Below are 20,862 nucleotides of genomic sequence, written 5' to 3' on the forward strand. Positions count from 1 at the left end.
AAAACTCATAAGCAGGGCTTCCAGTTTCTAGTCCAGCATGTAGGAAGCTTGGAAGTCTGCACTCCGTCCTGGCAACAAGTTAAAAGCTGAACAAACTGACAAATCAACAGCTCTTCTCAGATCTGTGAGAGAAGTGTGGTTGCAGGGCAGTCTGCTGCTCCCAGGTTGGAGACGGAGAGAGAAGCAAACAGTGAGAATTACAGCCTGGGTCAGAAGCCCACAGGCTGAAACCTCGTGGGAACCAGTGCCGGGTAGGGGAACCTGAACTACAACTGACAAGTAGCTGGAGGCTATCTGTGGACAGGGGCGAGAGACCAGAACTCCAGGGAGACCAGTCATTCAGGCAACCACCAGGGGCTCAGTGAATATCAGAGAAAAATCCCTTTGTGTTTCCTGCAGGGAGAGGGGAAAAGGAATCATTTAAAAATATACTAGAGCACTCTATGCATCTTAGCAAGGCTTGTCCTCAGGAGAAACTAGGTAGTCAAAGCCTAACGAGCTGAGACATTATCAGAGCCCAAAGGACCTGAAGGAAGGGAAACACTCCACTCCTGCCCTCTCTAGCCATCCTGTCCCACCTATGGGAGTGGGAAAAAGCTGAGAAGCACTTGAAAAGCACTTAGAAGTCACAGTCCAGAGGTACAGGCTCACTAAAAGACTGAGACCTAATCACAGGGCTATAGAACGCTTCCCTCCCCCAACTCATCACCACATCACTAAAGGTCTATTGAAAGCAGATCCTTTCACCCAGTACATCATGTCCAGTATCAAGGAGGAATTACAAGACGTTTCAAAAGGCAATAAGGGTTTGAAGAGACAGAGAAAACATCAGAACCAGACTCGGCCATGTCAGGAATTTTGAAGTGATCAGAACAGGAATTTAAAACACCTATAGTTGATGCACTGATGGCTCTGATGGACAGCATACAGGAACAGATGGGCAATGGAAGCAGAGAGACAGAAATTCTAAGAACCCAAAAGAAATGCTAGAGACAAAGAGCACTGTAACAGAAATGAAGATTGCTTGATGGACTTATTAGGAGACTGGACACGGCTGAGGAGAGAATCTCTGACCTTGAGGATATCTCAACAGAACCTCCAAAAACTGACAAGTAAGCAGAAAAAAAAAAGACTGCAAAAAAGAACAAGACCTCCAAGAACTGTAGAACAACTCCAGAAGCTGTATGAGGGTAACATATATGTAATGGGAATACCAAAAAGAGAAGAAAAACAGAAAGGAAGAGAACATTAGTAAAACACTAATGACCAAGAATTTCCCCCAAATTAATGCCATTAGAGGAATAACTTATCAAGCACCATGAAAAGCCATGGCATCACAACAAGAAAATAACATTTCTCCAGAGTCTAAACATAAGTCATAGAAGATTGTGATCCGACTGATAAAGAATTCAAAATAGCTGTCACAAAGAAACTCAATGAGCTACAAGAAAACTCAGAAAGGCAGTTCAATGAGCTCAGGAATAAAATCATTGACCAGAAGGAATATTTTACCAAAGAGATTGAAACTCAAAAAGAGAATGAAACAGAAATTCTGCAGCTGAAGAACTCAATAAATGAGATGAAGAATGCATTAGAAAGCACTGGAAATAGAGCAGACCATATCAAAGAGAGAACTAGCAAGTTCGAAGATAGAAATCTAGAAATCATGCAGGTAGAAGAGGAGAGAGAAGAAAGATTTTTTTTTTAATGTAGAAATTCCACAATAATTATCCGAGTCCTTTAGAAAGGGCAGCATAAGGATAATGGAACACAAAAACATCTACAAAAAGCCTACAGCTAAGATCATACTTAGCGGAGAGGAACTCAAAGCATTACTACTAAGATCAGGAACAAGACAAGGATGTCCCCTCTCACCACACCTTTTCTTCATCATACTGAAGTCCCAGCTAATGCAATAAGACAAGAAAAGGAAAAATATATAGATTGGGAAGGAAGAAATAAAACTGTCTTTGTTCACAGATGACATGATCCTTTATACAAAAAACCTGAAAGAACTGACAAAAAAAACTCCAAGAATGAATGAAAAAATGATTACAGCAACTTTGCAGGATGCAAGGTTAATATGCAAAAATCAATCACTTTCCTGTATGTTAGCAATGGACAAGTGGAATTTGAAATAAAATGCAGTACCATTTATATTAGCACCTCCAAAAATGATATATTTAGGTATAAATCTAACAAAATATGTATAAGATCTACATGAGGAAAACTACAAAACTCTGATGAGAGAAATCAAAGAACAAAATAAATGCACAGATATTCAGTGTTTACGAACAGGAAGACTCAATATTGTCAAGATATCAGTTCTTCCCAACTTCATCTAGATTCAGTGCAGTCCCAATTAAAATCCCAGCAAATTGTTTTTGGTGTATATCGACAAATTAATTCCGAAGTTTCTATGGACAGGGAAAAGACCCAGAACAGCAAACACAATTTTGAAGGATAAGAACAAAGTTGGAAGACTGACACTACTCAACTCCAAGACTTGCTCTTAAGCAACAGTAACGAGGACAGTGTGGCATTGGCAAGAGGATTGACAAATAGATCAATGGAACAGAATAGAGAGCCCAGAAATAAGACCCACATAAATACAGTCAATTGATTTTTGACAAAGGAGCAAGGGCAATACTACAGATCAAAGATGGTCTTTTCAACAAATGGTGCTGAAACAACTAGACATCCACATACAAAAACAAAGACTCTAGACACTGATCTTATACCCTTTAAAAAAAATAAATTTAAAAAATTAACTCAATTTACTAAATGTAAAATGCAAAACTATAAAACTCCTAGAAGATAACGTAGGAGAAAGTCTAGATGACCTTGGATTGAGCAATGACTTTTTAGATACAACACCAAAGGCAAGATCCAGGAAAGAAAAAATTGATAAGTTGGACTTTATTAAAATTAAATTTCTCTTCTCTGTGAAAGACAGTGTTAAGAGAATGCAAAGAAAAGCCACACTGGGAGAAAATATTTTCAAAAAATGTATCTGATAAAGGACTGTTATCCCAAACATACAAAGAACACTTAAAACTCAATAATAAGAAAACAAGCAATTCAACTAAAAAATGGGCCAAAGACCTTAACAGACACCTCACCAAAGAAGATATACAGATTGTAAATAAGCATATGAAAAGATGCTCCACATCATACATCATCAGGGAAATGCAAATTAAAACAACAATGAGATACCACTATACATCTATTAGAATGGCCAAAACCTGGAGCACTGACAACACCAAATGCTGGTGAGGATGTGGAGCAACAGAAACTGTCATCACTGGCAGTGGGAATGCAAAATGGTGCAGCCACATTGGAAGACAGTTTGGCACTTTCTTACAAAACTAAACGTTCTCTTACCATATGATCCAGCAACATCACCTCTTGGTATTTACCTAAAGAAACTGAAAACTTAACATCCATACAAAAATCTGCACAAAAATGTTTATGGAAGCCTTGTTCATATTTGGTTAGAAGCAACCAAGATGTCCTTCTGTAGGTGAATGGATAAATAAACTCCATCTAGACAATGGAATATTATTCAGTGCTAAAAAGAAGTGAGCTGTAAAATCATGAAAAGACATGGAGGAACCTTAAAGGCATGTTACTAGTGAAAGAAGTCAACCTAAAAAGTCTACATATTATATGATTTCAAAAATATGACATTCTGGAAAAGGCAAAATTATGGAGGCAGTAAGAGATCAGTGGTTGCCAGGGGTTGAGGGGAGGGAGGAATGAATAGGCCGAACATAGAGGATTTGGGGGGCAGTGAAACTACTCTGTATGATACAATAGTAGATACATGTCATTATACATTTGTCCAAACCCGTAGAATGTACAACACCAAGAGTGGACCCCAATGTACACTAATATCACTTGGGTGATAATGATGTGTCAATGTAAGTTCACCAGTTGTCACAAATGTACCACTCCGGTGGGGAATGTTGATAACGGAGAAGGCTGGGCATGTGTGGGGGCAGGGGATATATGGGAAATCTCTGCATCTTCCTTTCAATTTTGCTTTGAACCTAAAACTGCTGTAAGAAATAAAAGCCTCTTGAAAAGGAAAAAAGCTCAAGAACATTATCTGGGTTTAAGACCTGTTTTGGGAGCCATCTGAATACAAGTCGTTTTTGAAGCTGAGGGTTATGTGAGAGTTCCCTAGGAGCGTAGAAACAGTTAGTAAAAAAGAAAACCAAGCGGTGAAATCCCCAGACCACAGGAAGAGAAGTCATTGCAGGACCCTGAGAAGCAGAAGCTGTAAAATTAGCAGGAAGGACTGAGTGGTGTCCCCAAAACAAGATAGAAGGGTTTCAAGGAGGGGAGGATGAGTAGAATTAAGGGCAACAGATGTCAACTAAGATAAAGACTGGGAAGGATCTGCAAGAGCCAGAACCAGGATCGCTGAGGGTCCACTGGGAGGCGGTGCTCTGGAGGCTTCCCTCTGTCTGCTCTGCAGGAGCACTCCGCCCCCAGCTCCTCCCCTTGCTCCTATCCCGCCCCACCCGGTTCCTCCCCTGGCTCGTGGTGTCGCTCCATTCAGTACCTGCTCCCATGTCACCTGCCCGAGAGGCATTTGCTGAACACCGGGGCGAGGAAGCAGCCCTCACTCTCTCTCCGGTTTTATTACAGCACCTATTGGTATTGTGCACTGCTTTGTTGGTCTAACGTCCAGTGTCTGTCGCCCCCTATAAGAATGTTTGTGAGAACAAGGTGTTGGTCTGTTTTACTGACTGCCATCGTCAGCACCCACAGCTGAGCCCACAGAGTGCCTGGAAAATAAAGCGCCTAAATCATGTGCTGAGCAGATCAAGAGCAGCAGCAGCCGAATTGCTGAAGGAGAAGAGAACGGGAGGAAACAGAGGCATAAATAGACCTCTCCAGGGAAGAGATGCGGGGATATCTGAGGATGGGCTGACAACACAGGTCCGAGAGGGATCAGAGCCTTGTGAGCATACACGCGTTTTAGTTATGGGCTAGCGGATTACTCCTCAGGGAAGGCCCTTCCTGCCATGGTTTGTCTTGGATGCTGACCTGGTTGGCATTTGTATCAGTAATATGAATGAAGACATCGACAGTTTGCTTGTTGGATGTGTAGCTAACATTGACAGAATCACAATTCAAAAATGTGTAGACAATGGGTCAGAAGAAAGGTAAGATGAAATTTAGCAGAGCTAAAGGTGATGCTCCCCCCCAGGTTGGAGAGGGGGTGACAAAGAAGCCCTGTAGAGAGCCGCTGTCAACACATCCAGCATTGCACTGGCGCTGGGGAGCGGGCGGTGGGTCACACTGGGCTGTGTCTACATCGGGTTCCACTGCCTTCCATCTGCGTGTCCTTGGCCAAAGGTCTTAAGCTCTCTGAGCCTCATTTTCTCCTCTTTAAATTGGAAACACTGATACCTACTTGGTATCATTTTTATGAGGCCAACTGAGATAACCCATGGAAAGAACAGGGAAGAGCAGTGATGTGTGGTGAAATGCATGATTATCAGTAGGTATTTTTGTGGTGTAATAAGAAATATACCTGGTCTTTGTACCCACTTCCTGGCCCATAGCTTCTAAAACCTTGGGATTTCCTGAGTGACAGGAGCGTCTTTTACTTTTCAAAGGAGGCCCTTTTGATCACACCTGAGTTCATGCTAAGGAGGGGACTTAAGGTGGGGCCCTGGATAGCCTCAGGATGGAGCTGGTCAACAGAAAGACCAAGTGATCAGAGACTTGGAGCTTTCAGCCCCACCCTCCAACCTCTAGGAAGGAGTGGGGAGGAAGGCTGGAGATTAAGCTCTGTAAAATCTCTGCACAATGAGATTTGGAGACCTTCTGAGTTGGTGAATGCATCCATGTGCCGGCAGGGTGGAGCACCCCAACTCCGTGGGGATAGAAGCTCCTGTGCTCCAGACCCTTCTGGACCTCTCTGTGACTCTTCATCTGACTGTTCATTTGTATCCTTTATAATATCCTTTGTGATAACAGATATGTAAGTAAAGTGCTTCCCTGATTTCTGTGAGCTGTTCCAGCAAATTTTCAAACCCAAGGAGGGGGTTTATAGCCAAGTCAGGAAGAAGTGTGAGTAACCTGGGGACACACTGCTTGCAACTGTCATCTGATGTTGGGGGTAGAGGGGGCAGTCTTGTAGGACTGAGCCCTCACTCTGTGGGGTCTGCACCACCTCAGGGTAGTTAGTGTCAAAACTGAATTGACTTGTAAGACACCCAGTTGGTGTCTGCAGAGAATTGGCTGTTGGTTGGAGAAAACATGACAGTTTACTGCAGAATTCCAACATGAACTCATGATCTGACGTGACTGCCAAAAACATAAGGAAATCCAGGCTCCACCAGTGACAGTCCAGCGCCCGGCCCCAGGAGGAGAAGTTTCCACTGCACATCTCTAGGAATAACGGGCTCAGGTCGGGCACTGTGCTTCAAACAGGGACATTAACAGACCAGCCCCTTCCTAGGACTGAACAGGTGAAGGTGCTAAACCACGTCCTAGCCGAGGATTTAGAGCCGCCCAGGCAGAGGTGGGAAGACGCAAAGTGTGCATGCCGTCTCTGGGGAACTGAGATCCGCATCTCAGCAGAGCCCAGGGGACCGATGCACAGCCACAAAGCAGGTGCTGTGTGGAAACAAGAACCCTCTCCTCCTGCATGGCTGCATTGCGCAGCGGTGACCAGGGTGCTTGGAAGCGTTCACACAGAGAACGGGGGTGTCCGTGAGTGTCTTGGAAGCAGGTGTTTCCTCAGTGCGGAATTGGGCTGCACGATCCCTGAGGCTTCTTTCAACTCTCAGAATCTCCAGTTCCATGGTTATAAACGCCTTGCTAGCGGGAGGTAGTACCTAGTGCTTCAAACCACTTCAGATATGGTGTCCTGTGTTCTCTACCCTCCACTCCCTCTGATTAACCTTTTTTAGAATAAGCCCCATCCACTTTCCAAATAACGCATTCCCGAAGAGAGTGGCTTGTCTGCCAAGACTTACCCCAGTACCTGCAGGTTACAGCGTGGATGCTTTGCTTTTTCACATAAAATTCCGACTCCCGAGTCTCCCAGGGCATTCTCTCCCAAGTAGAGTCTGATCAGGGAATGGCTGGTGCTCAAGACAGATGCGAGATCCTCACAACAGGCCGACGTGAGACAGCAGCCGACCAACCTTCCACAGAGACAGCAGAGTGTCACAACCACTCTCTCCCACCCTCTGCTGTGGACCCGGGACGCACTTGTCCTGTGCTGCCTCGAGTCCAGGCCACACGTGGGAAGAGTGCATCCAGGCTCCATACTAACACTTTGTTTCCTTTTCTGTTTGGTGTAACAGCAAGTGGACCCCTTCCAAGCCCACGCCAATGCTACATCTTCCCAGATCCCTACACTTATTTTTATTGTGGTAAAAGACACATAAAATCTACCACTGTAACCATTTTTAAGTGTATAGTTCAGTGGCACTAAGTACATTCACATTATTGTGCAACTGTTACCACCATTCGTCTCCAGAACCTCTTTCCACCACCACAACCCGTAACTCTGTCCCCATTAGACACTAACTCCCCACTCCTCCGTCCCCCAACCCCCAGCGCTCACCATTCTACTTTCCGTCTCTATGAATCTGACTACTCTGGGGACCTCATATAAGTGGGATCCTACAGTTTCTGTCCTTTTTTTGTCTGGCTTATTTTGCAGAGCATAATGTCCTCGAGGTTCACCCGTGTTGCAGCCTGTGTCCGAATTCTTTTTAAGGCTATACGTGTGGATGCACCACATTTTTTTAATCCATTCATCCACTGATGGACATTTGGGTTGTTTCCGCCTTTTGGCTATGGTGGATAATAATGCTATGGACATGGGTGTACAAATACGTATTTGAGTGCCTAATTTCAACACTTTCAGATATATACCCAGAAGCGGAATTGCTGGATCATATAGTAATTCTATGTTTAGTTTTTTGAAGAACTGGCATACTGTTTTCCACAGCAGCTGCACCATTTTACATTTCCACCCGCAATGCGGGGTTGTTCCAGTTTCTCCACATCCTCACCCACACTTGCTATTTTCTGTTTTGTTTTATATAATAACTATCCTAATGGGTGTAAATTGGCCCTACCATCAAGTTCTTCCTTCGCTTCTTCAGAATTCAATTCTCCCAGAAGCACTGAGTGAAAGGCTATGTGGTTTTAACACCATTTCCTGTTTAGACCTCCCGACCAAGGGCTTGTCATGAAGCCCCCAAACGCTCCCAGAGCAATGCACCGCCTTGGCTTTATTTTCTCAGCTGGGCTGTGAAAACCTTAGAGGCAAACAGGATTTCGCTGATGGTTTAAGTTCCCTCCGTGGCTTAGAACATGGCTTTCCCCCAGCAAACACTGACTGAGTTATTGACAAACACCCAGAGAGACACGCCAGGAATCTTCTGAGGAGCCAGGGTGTTCTCCCCCTGAGACTCTGGCCCATCGTGGCTTGCTGAAGCCGCAGCTCACGCTTCGTGGAGGAGCTCAGCTCAGACTCACCAGAGCGTCTTCAGGTTGCAGAAGAGATGCCTCAGTCCCACACAGAGAAGTCTGATTCCGAAGTCTCCCAGGGCGTTGTGGCTGAGATCCAGCTCCACCAGCTTCTGGTTGCTGCTCAGGACTGAGGAGATGTTGAAGCAGCACTGATGGGAAAGCCAGCACCGACCTAACCTTCACGCCAAGTACAGAAGCAGAAAGCGTCAGAACACGGCTGCTATCACCGCCCTCCCGTCTGTGCTTGTTTTCAGCACCATCAGGGACACCCGTGTTCTCATGTTACAAATGGGAAATTTTAACCAAGTTCTCATGAAAGCATCATCTTATCAGAAACTCTGAATACAGCCCAAAACATATTGGGAAGTTAACTCAGGATCCCCAGCTCACGGCCCGAGACCACAGCTGCTGAGCACATGGGTGAACTCCCTCCATCAACAGGGGTCAACTGTCGAATGTGTAAATGGCATGTTCCTGTTTCGTTCATGAGAAGGGTATGAGCCTGTGGGCCCATGTCTTCACCACATGTTCAAGCAGGGGAACACCTTTCTCCCTAGGGTGGAACCACTATGTCCCTGCTATGCTGTTTGATGATTGAATCCCAGCCCTCCAGCTGCACTGAAGGGAGAAGCAGCTCTGATTCTGGATTGGTTTTCAACCACATGTGCACACACAGCATCACCACCACCAACACCACCACCACCACCACAAATAACAATTTGTCCCTGTCATAGGAGCGAGGACAATATTCCTGCTCCTTTCCATGCCAATCATTCATATGTCTTGGAGCTTGTTGGCCACCTTCCTTTCTGGCCCCATCTTCACACCAACTAGAAGCAAATGGACAACTAAATTTCTATTTATGCACAAAGCATCTTGTTATCACCCATGTCTCCTGTTTGTGTCTCACTCTCTGGAATCACACAGGGGCACCCACAGAGGTGATGGAGAGAGTGGTGTGGGATGCAGGTGGAGAGGCAGGTTAGATGCCCAAACCAGCCAGAGCCTTGAAGGCAAGAAGAGGATTCATAACTTATCAAAAGAGCAAAGAGAAAGCATTTAAGCAAGGAATGGCATGATCATCGTGGGGTTTTCTAAATAACCCTCTGACTTTCACTTCTGTGTGGAGAATGGATTGGTAGGCAGCAGAGCGGATGTACGGAGACCAAACAGCCAATACCAACTCAGTATGCATCTCTGAGCACTAAGATGTGCTGAGACATTTGTCCAGACATTCTAGAGACATTGGCAAGACAAACACAAATCCTGTCCTGGGAAGCTGATGATCTTGGAGACCTTTGCCGTATCCAGGCAAGGGATCATGGTTGTTGGACCTGGGCTGGTGGAGTCAGGATGAGGAAAAGTGGACAATGGCTTGTACAGTAGGTAAAATTGATGAGATTGGTGTTGGGGTAAGTATGATGAGCAGGAGAGAGGGGTATGAAAATGTCCTAGAGCGGTAGGCTTTGACACTGGCTGCGTAGCTTGTCAAAAATGCTGTTGTGTGATGGGAGAAGGCTGGGGGCGTGGCCAGACAACTGTGGGCTCAACTCGGGGCAGGTGAGTCTGATTCACATTGTGGGCCCAGAGCAAGCACTTTGTTAATAAAGCTACAGGAGATTCCCTGTAATGGTTCAATCTATGCAAAATGTTGTGATGGGTTCCAGCCCAGATGGCCATTGTCGTGTATGACGAAACTCTCCAATTCTCTTCTGTGAGCACAGCTGATGAGGAAATGGAGGATGTTGAAGGTCATGCCCCTTTTGTCATATCACCAACAAATAACTTATTTTCAGTTCCCCTTCATTCTTCCCCATCTGAAACTTCCCAAACACCTGGCCTCCAATCCATTTCGCCTTCCCAATTGTTATGGGCTGAAGTGTGTCCCCACCCAAAAATCCATAGTTGAAGTCTTAATCCCTAGGACCTGAGAATGTGACTGTATTTGGAGACAGGGCCTTTAAGGAGGTAATTAAGCTAAAACCAGGTCATTAGGCAGATCCTAAGCCAACAGGACTGGTGTCCTTGGAAGAAGAGGACACAGAGAGACCATGTAGGACACAGTGAGAAGACGGCCATCTACACACCGAGGTGAGAGGCATCAGAAGGAGCCAGCCCTGCTCACACCTTCACCTTGGACGTCCAGCCTCCAGGACTGTGAGAAAGTAAATTTCTGTTGTTTAAGCCCCCAGTGTGTAGCACTTTGATATGGCGGCCCCAGGAAACTAGTAAACCACTGATCTGGTCTGAGATCTTCCTCCAGTCCTCCTCTCTGTCTCTCTCTCTCTGTCTCTGTGTCTCTGTCTCTCTCTCTCTCACACACACACACACAGGCTCTTACCACAGTCTCTGAATGTTACAGCCAGGATGCTGGAGCATATCACATAACACCTTCATGCCGGAGTCCCCCAGAGTGTTGTCACTGAGGTTCAGTTCAGTGAGGCTCCAGTTAGTGCTCAGGGCTGAGAAGAGGCTCTGACAAAAGCTGGAAGTGAGAGAGCAGTTCACCAACCTAGAGATTGGAAGGAAGGAAGAAGGAGAGAAAAGAAAGTCAATCTCTAAGAATGACCAACTGAAGCCAGGGGCCAAGAGCGACTGGTACCAGTTCAGACAAAGGCCTCCCAGGGATTCAGAAATGAGTCACAGAACCAAAGATGGCCTCCTGAGGAATGAAGGCCAGGGGAGCCTTGGAAAGACCGCTCTGCACACCTACGGTGGAAAGAGAGGGAGCCTGTGACCTGGGCTGACTGTGAGCGCCCTCCGGCCCCTCCCTCGGGTGCCCCTCTTCTCCCTCCCTCATCAGTCAGCGTCCTGCCCACTCTGCTAAGTGATCCAGAGACCAGTTCTCATGTTGGCTGCACAACAGTGTCAGCAGTGCTCTCAGAAATCCCTAGGCCAGGCCACACCGTAGGAATAGCCAGAATCTCAGGGATGCGACCAAGCATGTCCATATTAGGTCTTCCAGGCGACGCCAGCGTTCAGCTCTCGTGCAAATGCAGATTCTGACTCTGTGGGTCTAGGATTCTGCACTTCCAACAGGCACTGGCTGGATGCCCAGGCTGCTGGTCCTGAGAAGGTTCTAGAACACACAAAGCAAGCTCCTGCCCTCAGAGGAAGGTAGCTGTCACGAGCGAGAAGGGGTCAGGCTCTTCACCAGGAATTTGAGTCTGGGTCCCTGCGAACCTTCCTCCAGCTGTGTGATCCTGCTCAGGTTTCTGGTTTCCTCAGCCTCACTTTTAGGGCCTAATGAGCAGGTCTGCCTCCTCCTTTCACTCCTTCTCTCTCTTTCTCCCCATCTCCCATCTTCTTGCTTGTTATTCTGAACTATTTGTCATCATGGAAGTGTACCCTGCTTTCCCACCTCCCTCCCTCTGAGCCCACTGCTCCCTCTGTCGGGGGCCCCTTGCCCGCTCGTGGCTCTCTCATGCCCCACCCATCCTTCAGGATCCAGCTGGTCAAGGGCACCGTGTGCTTCAGGTCACCCTGCAAGTGTTCTTGCCATGGCCCATCCCCCTCTACTCTCTGCCCTTGTTTCTCCACTGTCCCCACGACCCAACCTTAAGTGGTTGTGAGCAGGACCTGGGACTCAGCCACCACAGAAGCCACAGTGGGTGGTCCTTGGTGAACCAACGATAAATAGAAAGGTTGTCCTGGTAGTGGTGCCAAGGCAGAGAGAGGGAGCCAAAAACGCATCCCTGTGGGGGAGGGTCCAGCTCCCTTTCTCCGTAATTTTGTCCCATGTCAAGTGCCTTCTGTGGAGGGGGAGCCCCCGCGTTCTCTGGGCCGCCACCTTCCGGCAGCCACTGTAGCTGTGGCGGTTCTGTGCAGGGACTTCGGAAGTCAGGCAACTCAACGGCTTCGCTGTGCAGACACCACACCTGGCTTCCAATCTCCTCGCAAGTCCGAGAGCAGACCCTGCAGAGGTGCCGCTGGTGACTGCCTGGCTGCAAACCCAACGTGGCCGAGAAGCACTCGGTCCTTCCCAGCCGTTTCCTCCACTTGCCCTCAGTGTGTGTGTTCCCATGAAGCTGGTCCCTCCCTATCGTCTCCTGCACACTCTCCCTCAGACCACATTCGCACCCACGTGCTGCCAAACCCTCCAGCACGCTCAAACCTCACTCCTCCAAGAGAGCTCGCCCGCGTCCAGCGCTAAGGCCCTCTGTCCTCTGCGTTCCTGGGACGGTCACTGGGGCTGTTTTGTTCCTGAGTTGTTGGCTGGCTGTGACCCACTGGAGCCCAAGTTGATGACAAACATTTTTATTCAACTCTCTACCCAACTCCATGCTGTGTGCTGAATTGCCATCCACCAAACATTTGCTTATGGTTTCGTTGGCTTTTTTTTCTCATCCCATTTGCCCACCTACCCTCAGCCCATGAAGGGGTCTGGTGGAAATGGCTGGTGGTGGCATTATCACAGAGCTGTGGCAACTGCACTTGAAAGACAGTTGAGAAGAGGAGAGAGGAAGAAAGTGCCAAGAAGAAGGGGCCGGCAGGTGGAGGGCGTGTTCCACCCCCTGCCCGAAGCCGGGCCTCCTTACCGAGGAGAGTAGGTGGCATCTGAGGGGACACAGCGGTCCATGTCAGAGTGTCGAACTCCATCCTCTTCCTCTTCCTCCTCCTCCTCCTCCTCCTCCTTGGGCGAGTTATAGAGCAACCTCAGGGAAAGTGATTCCACGCTGCGACAGTTCTCAATACAGAAAGAAGAAACCACGTGGTCCATTCTGGTGGAGAGACTGATCTCGATTTTGGGGAAATAGCCCATGGCCCTCCGCACGAAGTCCTCCTCCTGCATCTCGTACAAGCAGTAGAACAGCTCCAGCTGGCTGGGCTGGGTCTGCAGCTTCTTGACCTCGGCTTTCACACTGATCCATTTCAGCAGCTCCAGCCTGATTTGCTGAGAGATCTTGCAACTCAGTTTTTTCTCCAAGTAGGAGGTTCTCTCCTGGTTTACGAGGCCAAAGAGGAAACGGACAACAAAAATCAGGTACCCCTTTTCAAATTTGCCGTAGTTTTCGAGAAGCACCGACACGTCCCGGTTGGGAAGATTCGAGCGACTCCACGGCACGTTCCTCACACTGCCCTGCTCCTCGTCTTCCAGCAGGTAGTACATGGCAGCAAAGAACTCCTGGAAGGTCATGTGGATGAAGCTGTAGAATTTCTCGCAGTCCACTTCCTTTTGGAAGAGGTTCATCCTCAGGAAGGCGGACGCATCCGCCCTCTGCAGGCCGTGTTTCCTGAGGTCGCTCTCCTCAAACAGGATTTTCTGGTTCCAGATTCCATCCGCAGCCAAGGAGCAGAGACCCCGGACGTTGGCAGAGAGGTGCTGCTTCTGGCTCCCTCCTCGGGATTGCAACAAACTGGAGAGGAAGAAGACGTACACGGCGGTGGTGGTCTTGGACGTCTGGGCAAGGCTCTTGCCGCTGTCCATCTGCTGTTTCAGCCCAGTGCACACGATCCAGCAGACCAGGGGAATAAAGCACATGGTGAAGAGGATCTCGTTCTCCTGAATCAGCCTGAAGGCTTCGCAGGCCTGCTGCTCGTCTGAGAAATACTTAAAGAAATATTCCTTCCTCTTGGCCTCTGAGAAGCCCAGGATCTCCACGTGCCGGGGACGGTCCAGCAAGTGCTGCAGCTTCTCCAGGGCCACGGGTCTCGTGGTGATGAGCAGGGAGGCCTCGGGGAGCAGCCTCTTTCTGATGAGGCTGCTCAGGAGGATGTCTCCCCGCTCCACCTTCTGCCAGTCCGTGCAGAGCGCCTCCGTGTGCTCGTCGAAGGCGCCTTGTAGCTCGTCGAAGCCGTCCATGAGGAAGAGGATCCTGGAAGGCTTGCTCAGAATCTTACCTATGGGCGGCTTGGGGTCGGGGCAGCAGCTGACGATCAGGTCCCCCAGGCTCCTCCGTGTCCCGAGGCTCACCTCCCGACAGTGGATGTAGAACAGATAGTCAAACCTGTTCTTGTAAAGTTTCTCTGATGCCCAGTCCAACATGATCTTCCTGGCCAGGATTGTTTTCCCGATGCCCGCTGCTCCCTGGAAGACCACCGTGTGCACGGGCTCCGAGTGTTGGTCGTCCGGCTCGAACAGCAGTTCCAGGTTCATGGAGCTCATGGGGCAGTCCTGCGTCTTGGGCGAGGTCCTGCCGATGGCCAGCAGCTCCTGCTCCCTCTCCTGCTGGCTGCGGTGCTCCTTGAGGAGACACAGCCTGGTGTAGCGTTTGTTGAGGTTGACGCTCTCGCCCAGACGGGCGTTCCTGTCTTTGATACACTGGAACCTGCTTCTCACATGCTTTCTGTACTTCTTACAGTAATCTGCAGCAGAGATGGGAGGTTAGACTTTGGGAGAAGCCCGAGCACGTCCACTCGAGATGGGCTGTCCACAGGGGCCTGTGGTCGGTGGGGAGTGGGGACCAAAACTATGAAACGGGAGGTGCAGTTTCTCTCCACTGCTTGGGTATGGGCAGCACCAGAAATCTAAGATGTCAAAATCTTCCTATGCACGGCTGAGCAGAATAGTGAAGTGCCATATGTGTCCCAGTGGGGAAACCCTTTTTATTCGTTCTTACTCGTTTTGGTGGTCTGCAGCCCGTGCCTTTTAGAACCTGCAATATTCAGCCCCAGTCGCCTCCCCTTGTTGTGGGACTGCAAGGAGCCTCGTGAGCGTGGCCCTTTCTTCAGTGACACGGGATTCCCAGAGATGGGCCTCCACACCCCAAGAAGCAGGAGCACGTAGGGTGGCCAAGCTTCCCAGTTTCCCAGTGCCTTCCAAATTCGGTCTCCAAACCCAAGTGGACGCATCACCCTCATGGCTCACCTTTCTTTTTTTTACAAATAGAGATTCTGGAAAGGTACTCCAATAAACCAATCCACTCCTCTTCAATGCTTTCTTCCTGGCATATCAAGTGTGAATGATCTGAGAATAAAAGGAAAAAGACACAAAATGTCAAGACCCAGGACTCCTGACTAAGGTGATGTGACTGAGACCCAGTGGCCAGCACGGGGCGCAGGTCAGAGCTCCCCCCCCGGGCCCCTCCCAACCAGAGCACAGTTCAGAGCTGCGGGACGGGTGTGCAGTTGAACATCAGCTGGGGGTGTCCCTGCCATCCTGATTTCAAAGCAGCGGATATCGCCCACCCACCCAGCAACGCGTCCCTCTGTATCGAGTGGCAGAATCTCTCTCCCGGGCCCGGGAATCAGCTGGCCAACACGTGAGACGGGCACGGCCTCCCTTACCTCCTTTGTCCTTGGCAGACTGCCCCCCGCCAGGGTTCTGCTTTTGAGGCCCTCCCCACACTCTCCAGTGTCCCCAAGAGGGCCATGGGCCAGCAGGCGCATCCTTCCTTGACCTCAAATGCCTGCAATTTATCTTACCCACATTCTGGGTCTTCAAGAGTGAGAATTACCAGTCTGCTTTATATCTAACTCCATGGTTCAGAATCCTGACCAACATTAGGAAGCTTTAAAAATACCAACTCCAGGGGCCGCCCCCACGCCCTAGTGCTTAAGTTCATCGCACTCTGCTTTGGTGGCCTGGGTTCACAGGTTCAGATCCCGGGGATGGACCTCCACCATTCATTAGCCACGCTGTGGTGGCATCCCACACACAAAATGGAAGAAGATTGTCACAGATGTCAGCTCAGGTCTAATCTTCCTCAACAGAAAAAACAAACAAAAAACCCAAAACTGATTCCAGAACTCCAGCCAGGGATTCTTTCTCAATCCATCTGCGGTGGGGCCCAGGTACCATTGTATTTTAAAAGCTCCAACCTGCATCCACGGTTAAGAATCACAGACATAAACAGTCACGAAATCACACATCCCAAGGACGCGTCCGTAGGAGAAATTTAGGCACGGGAGAACAGGAGTTGGCACAGGGGAAATACAGAGGATACCTCAGGTGGAGGGGAGCCCAAGAGCGACAGGAAGGGCTCTTGGGAGGTGTCTACTTATTCCGTGGGCAAGTGCTATTGGCAACCCAATCACAAAACAAAATCCAGACATTAACTCACACCAAAACCATAGCCTAATTCTTACCTAAAGCTGACCCTAGCCCCCCCAAAAACCTCCCCAAAAACCTGCTAACCCTGGTGATAACTCTTCTACCTCGAGACCCAGCTGGGGTTAGGGGCCGGGCTTTTGCCAGAGACACACGTGGCGTGGAGCCCTGGCCTGGGATCCAACTAGGACAGACCCAGGGGCAACCAGAACCTGTTCCAGGCCCACCTCACACTGTCGGGCAGCCCGTCTCCCCAACGCTTCTCATCTTGCAAAAATGAAGCTCCACACCGATTGAACAGCAATTCCCCCGCCCCTGGCAACGGCCACTTTCTGTCTCCGTGAAGCTGACTGCGCCGGGCACCGCCGATGAGTGGAATCATTCTCTTTTGTGACTGGTTTATTGCACTTAGCACCGTGAAATTAAAAGTTCATCTGAAAGTGCCTGCCTCATGGGGTTCGTGTGAGGAATGAACGAAATTCATAAAACTGCTTGGCAAATGATTTTTGCAACCACGATGGTCACACTCTACGGTGGTTGATGAGCAGCAGGCCCCAACACGGTTCTAACCGTGCTATTACAGCAGTTTCTCCAGAGCGCCTCACTGCTGTGTGCCCCCACCTCTGCCCCCGGGCTCTTTTTCTCCCCATCATCACACCCATATTGCCGCCCCGCCTCACCAAGATTCTCCTTGGCTACCCAATCATTCTCACTCCTCCTTCCCACCAGCTCAACATCCCCATCCTGTGAGTTCTAGACCCTTCTGAGCCCTTCCTTGTTTTCCTCCCTTGCTCAGAACACCAAGCACAATGAAGAGCATGACCCCCACCATGCCCACGGAGAGGGAGGGAATTCCTTTTCTCCACAAATTACACAGTTCTATGAGGTGAGGGGCGGCCCCCTGAGCCATGGGAAGCAGACACCCAAGCTTGTGGCTGTGCAGGCAGATACCCGAGGAGCTGGGTGAGGGGTTCGGATAAAGTGGGACTAACCAGGGGTGTTCCCAGGGGTGGGTGAGCCCTGATGTGGGGTTTTAAAGGAACCAGAAAAGAGCAAAGTGCTTTCCTCCATCTTCTCACAGCACTATCATGAGAGGAAGAGAGAGGATGAGGCCAAGATAATAAAAGAAATTATTAAAAGCCAATCATACCAATTTAGATGCATCAAAGGGTACCATCAACAAAGTGAAAAGGAACACGGAGAATGGGAAAAAATATTTGCAAATCATGCATCTGACAAGGGGTTCATATCCAGGACATGTGAAGAACTCCTACAACTCAACAAGAATTGCAACGAAACCCAATTAAAACATGGGAAAAGGACTTGAAGAGACATTTCTCCAAAAGTAAATGAATGGCCAACAATCACATGAAAAGACACTCAACGTCACCAGTCAACAGGGAAATGCAAATCAAACCCACAATGAGCTACCATCTTACACCCGTTAGGATGGCTACTCTCCAAAAAAAACAACCATAAAATAAGTGTTGGCAATGATGTGGAGAAATTAGAGCCCTTGTACACTGTTGGTGGGAGTGTAAAATCGTAGAGCCACTATGCAAAACGTTTGTGTGTGTGTGTGAGGACAATTGGCCCTGAACTAACAACTGTTGCCAATCTTCCAGTTTTTGCTTGAGGAAGATTGTCCCCAAGGCAACATCTGTGCCAATCTTCCTCCACTTTGTATGCAGGACACCACCACAGAATGGCCCAATGAGCCATGTGCATGTCCACGCCCACCATCCAAACCTGCCAACCCTGGGCCACCAAAGCAGAGCGTGTGAGCCCAACCACTACACCACCAGGCCAGCCCCTGGAAAACATCAGTAACCACAGAATTACCATGTAATCCAGTAAGTCCACTTCTGGGACTATACTCAAATGAATTGAAAGCAGGGTCTTAAAGAGATCTGTACACCCATGTTCATAGCAGCATTATTCACCATAATCAGAAGCCAGAAGCAATCTGAATGTCCACTGACGGATAAATGGATGACAAAATATGGTATACACATACCATGGAATATTATTCAGCCTTAAAAAAGAATGAAATCCTGTCATATGAGACAACATAGATGAAGTTTGAGGATGTTATACTAAGTGAAATAAGCCGGATAGAAAAAGACACGTACTTTATGACTGCATTTATGAGGTGCATAGAGTAGCCAAATTCATAGAGACAGAAAGTGGTGGTTGCCTCGGGCTGAGGGGAGGGGGGAATGAGGAATTGTCTAATGGGTGTAGAGTTTTGCAAGACGAAAAAGAGTTCTGGAGATTGATTGCACAACAACATGAATGTGCTTAGGACTACCAAATTGTACACCTAAAAACAGTTAAGACAGTAAATTTTATGCTACATGTACTTTATCACCGTTAAAAAATGCCATCTTCCTCCCACTTACCCCACTCCGGCTCTTCCAGTTTAGCCTTCTCGTGAAGGTCTCTCCTGTTGATCGCAGCAAAAATCCACACGGCCATGGCCCACGCCTTCTCCTCCCCATTGAAGTCGATCATCAGGGTGGCCAGATCCACAGGATCTGCTTTCTCCGTCTGACCCCGAGGGGGTCGGGTGCAGCCCTTCTGAGGAGGATAGTCTTCCAAGTGCATCTTGAATTTCTTGAGGTCCGCGTCCTCCAGGTCCTCCAGGTAGCGTGCCAGCTTGCAGCGGACGCTTGCCATGCTCTCTTGCAGCCCCCGTCAGGCTCCTTGGGCATACGTCCACGCTGAGAAGTTGGACGGTGAAAACAGCATATAGGTAAGGACAGTCTTTTTCAAAGCCACCCTCAGAGGGAACTAAGCTATCAAAACCCCCAAAGATTGCAAGGAAAAAGTATCTCTGGGCTGTAACAAGTAGCCATCTTTAGTTTTGAAAAGTGAGTCAAATACTTACCAGAAACTTTGCTGTTAGCTCCGCACGGGACTGTGTCCTGAGCCATGGAAGAAAGCCTTCCTGTGGAGGGAAACAGTAATTAAACCCACAAACTCAGCCGCATTAACAGCGTGATGGAGGCCCACACTGCTTCATGGTACCTCCTTGACATATCGCCGGGGGAACTTGGTCCCACTGATTACTGGGCTATGACCCACGACAAGCTCTTCACTGTCCCTCGACTTCAGCTTCCTCATCCGTGAAATGACACAGTGGGGAAGATGGCCTCTACGTTCCTTCCAAGTGAAAGACTCTGGTTCCTTGTTTCTGTTTTGACCCGAGGAAAGACCAATGAGCGACAGAAGAAGGAGGCCAGGGCAGAGCAGCGCATGGCTAGAGAGAGAGAAGGGAGAGCACAGGGCGGGTGGAGGACAGGGTGGTCTGCAACCGCCCTTCTCTCAATCCACTGACTGATGGAAACTGAACTGAGATGGAGCTTGGGTTGTGTGGGGGGAACAGCGAACACACACCTCACTTTAATGTCTCCTCGTAAAATTTGTAACTATGACAATTATTAGAACTCACACATACTGAGAGCTTCTCATAGGCTGATGCCGCTCTGACGCTTTCTCCCATCTAAGTGCTCAAACCCCCCCGAGGTGTATCTATTCCTGGCCCTGCTTTATGGAAGTAGAGACTGTCTTAGAGAGGCTCAGCGGCTCGCCCAGAGTTTCGCAGCCAGGAAGGGACGAAGCCAGGATTTAGGCTGGGGTCACCCACTTCTGAGCTCATGCTGCTGACGCTGCGCTTTTCACAGCCTGAGAAGGTGGGAGACCATCTCTTCCACCACTTAACTATGTATCTCAGACAGATAGGAACCAAGACGATCAAAGACAATAAAATAGCTGGTTAAAAGGGAAGCATTTATCACACACAGCTTTTCATTGTAGGGTCCCCTACTCAGCTTTCCTAACTAGACTTCAAGTTCCAGGAAGACTAGAAGTCAGCTGCCGTGTCTTTCATTCCTCCACAACTCCTAATTTCGGGTGGATGAACACATTGGCTTTGTTTGGGATTGAGCCCTTCATATTACTCAAAGGCACAACATCAGCCAAAGCCATAAATGATGTAACGGGAGGGAGCGGCACTGTGAAGCAGTGGAACAAACTGAAAATTGTAACGGCCATGGTCTGATGTTTGAGACATCTCCAACGTGCTCATCTCTCCTTCTTCTATCTCCATTCTTACCGCTCTGCTCCTGGCCTCATGCACCCCCAAGTCCACCCCCTTATGTGTTTGACGGGGTGTGAGGGTCTCCAGACAGATCCACCAGCTCTGCAGACCCTCCCAGGTCCTGCTCCATCCGTCTCTCCATCACATCAGGACTCTGCCTCTGGTGTTCCCCTGACCTTAACCATAGTGCACTCTGCCCTGACCTTTACCCACTCTGGGCCTTGGTTTCTGAGGACACTCATTTTCTCATACATGT

The 20,862-nt window shown here is 48.7% G+C and overlaps 1 protein-coding gene across 1 annotated transcript in view; it reads right to left on the reverse strand.

Moving 5' to 3' along the window:
• NLRP3 (NLR family pyrin domain containing 3) overlaps positions 1–19,649 on the reverse strand; it is a 30,183-nt gene extending 10,534 nt beyond the window's left edge. The window contains exons 1-8 of the mRNA XM_046667393.1: positions 19,535–19,649; positions 19,395–19,454; positions 18,907–19,227; positions 15,323–15,421; positions 13,053–14,820; positions 10,856–11,026; positions 8,521–8,691; positions 7,002–7,172 (exon numbers count right to left, since the gene is read on the reverse strand). Of these exons, the coding sequence (XP_046523349.1) occupies positions 7,002–7,172; positions 8,521–8,691; positions 10,856–11,026; positions 13,053–14,820; positions 15,323–15,421; positions 18,907–19,183 (2,657 nt within the window). The 5' untranslated portion in view covers positions 19,184–19,227; positions 19,395–19,454; positions 19,535–19,649. The remainder of the gene's footprint in view (positions 1–7,001; positions 7,173–8,520; positions 8,692–10,855; positions 11,027–13,052; positions 14,821–15,322; positions 15,422–18,906; positions 19,228–19,394; positions 19,455–19,534) is intronic.
• Positions 19,650–20,862: the final 1,213 nt, after the last annotated feature.

This window comes from Equus quagga, chromosome 7 (assembly GCF_021613505.1).
Source record: "Equus quagga isolate Etosha38 chromosome 7, UCLA_HA_Equagga_1.0, whole genome shotgun sequence".
Lineage (NCBI taxonomy): Eukaryota > Metazoa > Chordata > Mammalia > Perissodactyla > Equidae > Equus > Equus quagga.